The sequence below is a fragment of the Acomys russatus genome, chromosome 25 (genome assembly GCF_903995435.1).
Source record: "Acomys russatus chromosome 25, mAcoRus1.1, whole genome shotgun sequence".
Taxonomy (NCBI): Eukaryota; Metazoa; Chordata; class Mammalia; order Rodentia; family Muridae; genus Acomys; species Acomys russatus.
Window position 1 is genome coordinate 11,858,759 of NC_067161.1, and position 8,570 is coordinate 11,867,328.

General features: G+C 54.1%; 1 protein-coding gene across 2 annotated transcripts; it reads right to left on the reverse strand.

Annotated features, from left to right (window-relative positions):
• Positions 1–4,277: 4,277 nt before the first annotated feature.
• Positions 4,278–8,145, reverse strand: Syngr3 (synaptogyrin 3). 2 transcript variants are annotated; one of them, XM_051167903.1, is made up of 5 exons: positions 7,918–8,077; positions 7,550–7,671; positions 5,745–5,982; positions 5,078–5,220; positions 4,278–5,000 (listed from the first exon to the last, which is right to left on the reverse strand). In XM_051167903.1, exons 2-5 carry the CDS (start codon positions 7,559–7,561, stop codon positions 4,791–4,793), a joined length of 603 nt encoding a protein of 200 aa, XP_051023860.1. In that variant the 5' UTR covers positions 7,562–7,671; positions 7,918–8,077; the 3' UTR covers positions 4,278–4,790. The 2 variants fall into 2 exon arrangements, with proteins under 2 accessions (XP_051023860.1, XP_051023859.1); XM_051167902.1 differs by lacking the exon at positions 7,550–7,671 and having other exon boundaries at positions 7,918–8,145.
• Positions 8,146–8,570: the final 425 nt, after the last annotated feature.

The following is an 8,570-nucleotide window of genomic DNA, read 5'->3' on the forward strand; positions in this document are numbered from 1 at the left end:
TGCTGGGAATTGAACCTGGGTCCTTTTGAAGAATAGGCAGTGCTCTTAACCACTGAGCCATCTCCTTAGCCCTTTTTTTCCTTTTTTGTTTTGTTATTTTTGTTTTCTTTTTTTGTTTTTTGTTGCTGTTTTGTTTTTGTTTTTCAAAACAGGGTTTTTTGTGTGTGTGTGTGTAACCTTGGCTGTCCTAGACTCACTTTGTAGACCAGGCTGGCCTCGAACTCACAGTTGATCCGTCTGCCTCCCAAGTGCTGGGATTAAAGGCGTGCACCACCACGGCGGGCAGTTTTTGTTTTTCCAAGACAAGGTTTCCCTATGTGACCAAGCCCTGGCCACATAGATGCTGGGAATTGAATCTGGATCTTCTGGAAGAGCAACCGATCCTTTCTGTCAGACCTTTTTATTTTATGTGTATGTGAATGTCCTGTGCCTCGGTGCTACCTATGGAGGCCAGGGGAGGGTGTGGGTCCCCTGGGCCTGAGTTGTCCCATGCCTCGGTGCTACCTATGAGGGCGAAGGGAGGGTGTGGGTCCCCTGGGCCTGAGTTATCTCGTGCCTCAGTGCTACCTATGGGGGCCAGGGGAGGGTGTGGGTCCCCTGGGCCTGAGTTGTACTGTGCCTCGGTGCTACCTATGGGGGCCAGGAGAGGGTGTGGGTCCCTGGGCCTGAGTTGTACTCTGCCTCGGTGCTACCTATGGGGGCCAGGAGAGGGTGTGGGTTCCTGGGCCTGAGTTGTCCCGTGCCTTGGTGCTACCTATGGGGGCCAGGGGAGGGTGTGGGTCCCCTGGGCCTGAGTCGTTCTGTGCCTTGGTGCTTCCTATAGGGGCCAGGGGAGGGTGTGGGTCCCCTGGGCCTGAGTCGTTCTGTGCCTTGGTGCTTCCTATAGGGGCCAGGGGAGGGTGTGGGTCCCCTGGGCCTGAGTCGTTCTGTGCCTTGGTGCTTCCTATAGGGGCCAGGGGAGGGTGTGGGTCCCCTGGGCCTGAGTTGTTCTGTGCCTTGGTGCTTCCTATAGGGGCCAGGGGAGGTGTGGGTCCCCTGGGTCTGAGTTGTCCTGGGCCTTGGTGCTTCCTATGGAGGCCAGGGGAGGGTGTGGGTCCCCTGGGCCTGAGTTGTACTGTGCCTCAGTGCTACCTATGGGGGCCAGGAGAGGGTGTGGGTCCCCTAGGCCTGAGTTGTAGGTGGTGGTGAGTCACCATGTGAATGGTGGAAATCAGGCCCCAGTCCTCTACAAGAGCAGCAAATACTCTTAACTGCTTAACCAGCGCTCCAGTGCCCTACGCCTACCCCTAATGATGTGTGTGCAGGGGGTTGTGTGTGCATAGGGGCTGAAGGACAACCTCAGGTTTCATCCTTAGGAATGCCATCTACCTTTTACAAAGAAGGGCGTCTCAGGCTGGAGAGATGGCTGTTCTTCCAGAGGACCCGGGTTCAATTCGTAGCAACCACAATCGAGCTCACAACTGTGACTCCAGTTCCAATGGATGACATCCTCACACAGACATACATTCAGGCAAAACATCAATGCACATAAAAAGAAATAAATCACCTTTAAAAAGAAAGAGGTCAGGCCAGCCTGGTCTACAAAGTGAGTCTAGGACAGCCAAGGCTACACAGAGAAACCTTGTCTCAGAACAAACAAACAAAAAACCCACAAAAACAAAAAAACAACAACCTTTTTTTGTTTGTTTGTTTGTTTTTTTGAGACAGGGTTTCTCTATGTAGCCTTGGCCATCCTGGACTCACTTTGTAGACCAGGCTGGCCTCGAACTCACAGCGATCCGCCTGCCTCTGCCTCCCGAGTGCTGGGATTAAAGGCGTGCGCCACCACGCCCGGCCAACAACCTTTTTTTAGGGCCTCAGGGGTTAAGAACACTGACTACTCTTCCAGAGAACCCAGGTTCAATTCTCAGAACCCATATGGCAGCTCACAACTGCCTGTGACTTCAAGATCTGACACCTTCACACAGCGATCGCCTACTTCTGCTCCCTGAGTGCTGGGATTAAAGGCGTGTGCCACCATGCCTGGCTCTAAATAACTTTTTTAAAAGACTGTTTGAGTCCCAGGACCCTCATAGCATCTCACTAGTATCTGTAACTCCAGTCCCAGGGGATCTGACACCCTCTTCTGGCCTCTGTGGGCACCAGACAGCCATGTACATAGTGCACATATATACATTTGGGCAAACATTCATATGCATAAAAAGTAAAATTAAAGTGTATAATAAGACCCTTTTTGTTTTAAGACAGGGTTTCTCTGTGTAGCCCTGGTTGTCCTAGAACTCTCTTTGTAGACCAGGCTGGCCTTGAACTCACAGAGATCTCCCTGCCTCTGCCTCCTGAGTGCTGGAATTAAAGGTGTGCACCACATCCTACCCCGCATAAATTAAATAAATAAATAAATAAATAACAAAAAGCTTAAGCAGGAAATTATCCTGGTAGAGACAGGACAGTACCAAAGGCCTAGGGGAGTCTGGATATCTGAAAGAAGGGGTTCTTTCTCTCCCTGATGGAATTGTCACAGAGTAATCATTATGGTCTTGCTCTCATCCCTGAATGCAGAGCAGGGTGAATAAAGGCTTAATTTTCTCCTATCTAAGAACTAATCAGGCCCAGCCCTGCTTACCTTCCAACGTGTGTTTGAGATAGTATGGCTAGAGACAAAGTCTAGCTTTCTTAACAGAGGCTTGAGGAAGGAGCCTGAGAGAACTGGAAAATGCTACAGACATCAAATAGTCAAGAGCTTAGGAAGGTGACTCACATAAAGCAGTGAGGCCACAGGCTTATCCCCCAAGATGCCTTAGAGACTTCACCATCAGTCTGTTCTCAGGCTGGGCCAGGTCGGAACAGCACAACATTAAAAACACAGTTGGCCAGGTGATCCCAGCACTTGGGAGGCAGAAGCAGGCAGACTGCTGTGAGTTCAAGGCCAGCCTGGTCTACAAGGTGAGTCCAGGATAGTAAAGGCTACACTGAGAAACCCTGTCTTTGGGTGGAGAGATAGCTCAGAGGTTAACAGCACTATCTGCTCTTCCAGAGGACCCGGGTTCAGAGAAAGCCTGTCTCCAAAAACCAAAACAACAAAAAACCCACAGCTGACAGTCCCCCAGTTCAAAGAAGCAGCCTGGTAGCACCCAAGTCAATCACTTGGTAAAGCAAAACTGCATTTGTCAAAGGAGTGGGAAAAAAAGATGTTGAGCTTGGGTGGGGTGGCCACAGGGCCTTAATCCCTGCACTTGGGAGGCAGAGGCCAATAGATCTGTGAGATCCAAGCCACTCTAGTCTACAGATGGAGTTCCAGAACAGCCAGGGCTACACAGAAAGCCTGTCTTGAAAAAGCAAAAATAAAACAACACACAGACACTACAACAGAAAAGAAAAAAGTCAAGAAGAAAAAAGATGAAAGAGGAGAGGTTGCCAGCATTCCAGAGAGCCTGCACTCAGTGGCAAATTCCACCAGCCCAAGGCGCTCTACTACGGGATCATAGTTGTGTGGTCTTTCTCTAAGACCGAAGAGTCAGCCTGATCCCCACCTTCCTACCCCCTCCTAAATTGTGGGCCCCCAAACCCTCAGGCCCCAGCCCCCCAGCACGGGAGGAATAGGGCTGAAAACAAGTCTGGGAGCACCTTAGTCATGGACAATGCTTTTACCGTCTTTATTGTAAAGAAGTTGCAGTTGTAACAGGGGACACTGAAAATACACAATCACAGATTGTTCTTTCAGAAGAGAGAGAAATAGATCCATATATACAAAAATTGTAAACATGATCACTTAAATATCCACATAATTCATCTATGCTACAACGTACAGGGGCGCCATTCAACTGCAACTCCCCAGGGAGGCATTTCGGGTGAAGAAATGAGACACGTGGCAGCGCGTTTGCCTTTGACTTGATGTGAAAAGCCAGCTTCAAGCAATGCATGAGTTTGTCTGCTACGCACAGGGACCCACACCTGGTCTGGGCCTTACAAGGAGATAGATGATAAAACAGGGAGGGACTGGTTCAGGAAGCCAAAGTTAAGCCATTTACAGAAATGACTCTCCCCAGTGACACGCTAGGCAGGACGAGACCTTTAGTCCTTTCCTTGTAAGAGGCTTGGCCTGCCCGGCACCCAGGTGCCCAGCTGCCTCACCCCTCCCTAAGGAAGGTGCCCAGGCCCATAGCTGTCTATGCCTTCCTGGCCAGAAGCATCCACAACCTGGGTAGGAGCCACACAGAGAGGGACAGCTTATGGGGGCACTATGAGATGAGATCTGAAGACTGAATCACAGTAACACCTATGGGGCAGAGCTGCTCTAGGGATCCTGCAAGAGGAAGTGGAGGGAGGAACCTCTGGACAGGGTGGACCACTGTGATAGGAGCCAGGGCAGTCACTGCCACAGGGACATGGGACTGGAAACAAGGACCATAACCTCCACCTAAGGGTACAATTAGTCTCCCTCTCTTCCTGGTCCCCAGAAGCCCTTGCATCCTGCCCTGAAAGGCAGGCAGACTTCTGGCCCTAGAGTGGACAGGTGAGCCCCTGGTTGGCTGACCCATGAAAGGAATGCCTCCCAGGCCAGTCCACTCCAGGACTCTTCTCGGGGGGCCGTAGGACTGGGACCTCTGGCTAGGGGGAACTTTGTGGGGACAGTCCAGGCACCCCAGGGAGGTTACTCTCCTTGGTCCCAGAGGCCTACCGTGGCCACCTTCTCTGTCCCTGGCACGGTAGGACCCAGGAAAGGTCTCAGGAGGCCTTGAGGCCTACGATGGTGAGGTGGCCTTCCAGCCCTGGCCGGAGCCTAACAGCTACTAATAGGCAGGCACCTGGTACCCTTTGGGGCTGGTGTCCAGGGTCTCGGTGAAGGGCGGGCTCTGGTATGTTTCTGTGCCCTCCACACCACTGCCCACTGGGTAGCCTGGGTAGGCCTGGGCAGTCCCAGCGCCTAGCTGATCTGTGGCAAAGAGAGACATATCGGTGCCTAGGCGGAACCGCTGCAGGGCCTTCACGGTTAGCGCCACCTGGATAGGGAAGCCAGGGTCAGCTGGGGCAAACCTGGAGATACACATCCCACCGGACCCGCGAGACCTGCACTCACCCAGCTGAGGACGGAGAAGAAGCTGAAAGCGATGGCGGCCCGCGCTGCATCCCCAGCCTGCGCGGTGCCTGGCCCTGGCTCTGTGCGTTGCCACTGATTGGTGAGGAAACAGAAGCCTACGAACCACAGGAAGGACCAGACCCCTGCATAGGGGAAGGGGGGAGGGGGCAGTGCTGGTGATCAGACGAGAATCCGTGCTCTTGCTGAACCACAGAACCTCACCCATTCAGGGAAATTCAGCGTCCTTCAGTTTCATCAGCAAATCGCCATTCACGCGACCTCCAAAGCCCCGCCCCCCGAAGCTTACCCTCACTCTGCGCACCAGGCACTTCTTTCTCTAGACTGGCCACGAGCCCAAAGAGACCCCAGGTGCTCTCAATGCAGTGCTCCGACCCTGCACCTCCAGGTCGTTCCCTCTTGTGGCTGGGTCCTACCTGCTCAAAACCCTAAGGAGCATCTCTCAGCCTGCCACAGCCCCGGAAGAAGCTCCGTGGCAGTCCCCGCGCCAGGTCCTGGTTCCTAGAGTCCCAGTCACGTCCATGCAAACACCCTAGGGTCTCCCCGGTTATGTCAGGCGCTACCCTTTCCCAGAGGCCAGCCACACCCGTCTCGCTCAATCACCGGGTCCGCACTAGCTCCACTCCCTGCATTAGGCCCCGCCTCTCACCTGAGAAGCCCAGGTCCAGTAGCACTGCGCGGCGGCGGTCTCGGACGCTGCTGATCTGCTGAAAGCGCACGTCCAGCAGCAGAAAGGCGGCACAGGCGATGAAGGCCCCGAGACCTAGCACAACGCCGAAGCGGCAGGCGCCCGCGTTTCCGTTGAAGATGCAGCGCAGCTCTGGACCGCTGTCAGAGTTCACGTAGCCCTCGTTGACAATCGGACCAAACACAGCGATAGAAAACACCTGCAGGCAGCAGGCGGCGCTTAGGGCTCCGAGGCCTCCTCGCGCCACTGCCTGAGGCATCTGTTGCCTCTGTCAAGAATCTAGGTTTCAAAGGCTGTCCCAGAGTTCCCCGGGAGCACTGAACTCATCTCTTCCCATCCCCTCGTGTACTGAGTAATTATTGAAAATAAAGAATCATTTAAAGAGTAAAAATCGCTATTTTACGTAGGTTTGCATGGAGGCGCTGCATGCCTGTAATCTCAACATTGGAAAGGTGGAGTAAGAAGGATCAGAGGAAGACAGCCTTGGCTACATAAGACTCTAATAAATCAATAATACAGGGCCGATGAGATGGCTCGATGGTTGGCTGTTCATCCCAGCACCCAAATGGCAGCTCATGACTAACAGAAGCCCTCTCTGGCCTCTGGTACCAGACACACACATGGCACACAGACACACATGCAGTCAAAATACTCATAAACAAAAATTTCAGAGGCACCACTCTTCTTATCCCCTTTGTAAGGAGGCATATGAGGGTTCACGTTTCATTTCTCAGGGTCACATGACTGCTAAGAGGCCTCATTACTCTGCAGATCTTGGACCCGATAGCCACCTAGAGTCTACTTAAGTGTGGAGATGGGAGCGTTCACCTATAGGGTGACTTCCGGAGCTGTGGTGAGCCAGGGCACTATAAAGGGTGAAGGCAAGAGACAGCTGTCTAGAGAGATATCCAAGTATACCAGCCTTTCCCCTTTTGAACCTGACCTCTGCACACAGGAGCTGTGTGTGTCTGCTCCCCAGTGTGCCACATGGTGTAAAGTAGCCACGCAGGAATGCTGGGTCCAAGCATGTCCACCAGCAACCGTGGACACTTCAGAAATGATTGCCGTGAGTAACTGATTAGTTACTATAATATCAGTCAAGAGCATTTGGCCTATAAAGGTGACCACTGACATCTAAAGGTTTGAACCAACCTCAGTACCTTCTGCCCACCAGTTCTCCCGGGCGGGATGGAAGCAAGCCACTGTTATTTTAAACCAGACACTTCCACGTCTAGGCAGTCCTGTGTTTCCAAGACATGTCCTCCTGTCTTAACTCTCATCATCTCACTCTTTTCTCACCCAAACTCCTTGATAATGCAGTCATGGAAAAATGCCACCGCATGGACATGTCCCTTGAGAGCAATCCACAAGTCAGGACCAGAAGAGTGTTCCTCCTTCAGTCCACGAGGTCCTGGGGGGTGGGGGGAGGGGCTGCCCCACCCTGGGAACCGCCCTCCTCCAAGACAGGCATGGAGATTAGATGCGTGCCGGCTGGACAAAATCCAGAATTTAGCACCCATCTCCTAAATCTTCTGCCCTAGGACAGACAAAACACATACACCACCAGTCGGCCGCTACCAATGCCATCTCCAGGAAGCCCTCCCAGATGAGCCCCTTCCAGCCACACCAGCCAGGAGCCCTCTTGTCCTTCAACTCACAGCTAGACCTGAGGGGTCTAGGAAGAACCACCTCCCTTCCAAAGGAGCCTGGCGAATTTGTTATTGGGCGAAGGGAAGGAACTGCGTATTCCCCCTTGGCTCCCATACCCCCTCTTCCATCTGGAATTTAGTCCCTGAATCCCTCGGAGATTCACATCCGCAACCCTGTGCCCGCTTCCAAGTCGCGAGAACCGGAAAAATGAAGACTGAGGAAGGGGACTGGATTAGACCTAAAGAGGAATTGAGGGTAGGGGGAGAGGTGACCTCTCAAGGTCTATTGGTGACAGCGGTCCCTTCCCCCCGCCCGCAGGTGGGCGCGCCTAGCCATGTGACGTCACCCCAACCTGCGGCCTGGGGGGAGGGGCCGGCGGAGAGGATGGTGAGGGGCGATGGGCAGGGGGTGGGTGAGGGTGGGGAACAAGGGATGCTAGGAGAGGCGGGGGGACCGGGAAGGGACCTGCTTAGGAGCTACTCACCCAGGACACTACCCGCAACAGGGTCTGGGGCCGCCGCGCGAAGCTCACGGGATCAAAGGCAGCTCCCGCTCGGCCGGCGCCGAAGGAGGCTCCCTCCATTGCGGGACCTGTGCCTTTTGTCCGCCTGTCTTGCTGGGCAGCCCTGCCCTAGACCTCTCCCGGCTGCTGCTGAGGCTGCTGATGCTATGGATGCTGCCGCTGCCGCCACCTCCCGGGAGCGCGCGTCGGCTGCGGCGGGGGCGCGCGGGGCGGGGCTGAGCCAGCGCCCCCGACTAGGTCCACGCGCCGGGGCCTGAGCCCTGCCCTGGATCCTTCCCACTCGCTCTCCCCCTGCACGACAGAGCCGAGATGGGGACATTCTCAGGAGACGCGGAGCTAGGTCCTGATGGGGTTTAGAGGTGGGCAGATTTTGCCATAGACAAGCGCATCGGCGGAAGGACAAGCGCATCACCAGGCTTCTCTGACCAGGGGAGCCTTTTGGTGAGTATGTAAGGGGAAACTGAGGCCCCAGCATCTTGCCCTTTACATTCAGGGAGAGGGAACTAGCCCCAGCCTCAGAAGACCAGAGGTAAGTCACTGGGGGCCTTTCTCATGATAGAATGAAAATAAAGGTACACGTGAGGAAAGAAGCTCCTGACCTCTTTCTGGCTGAG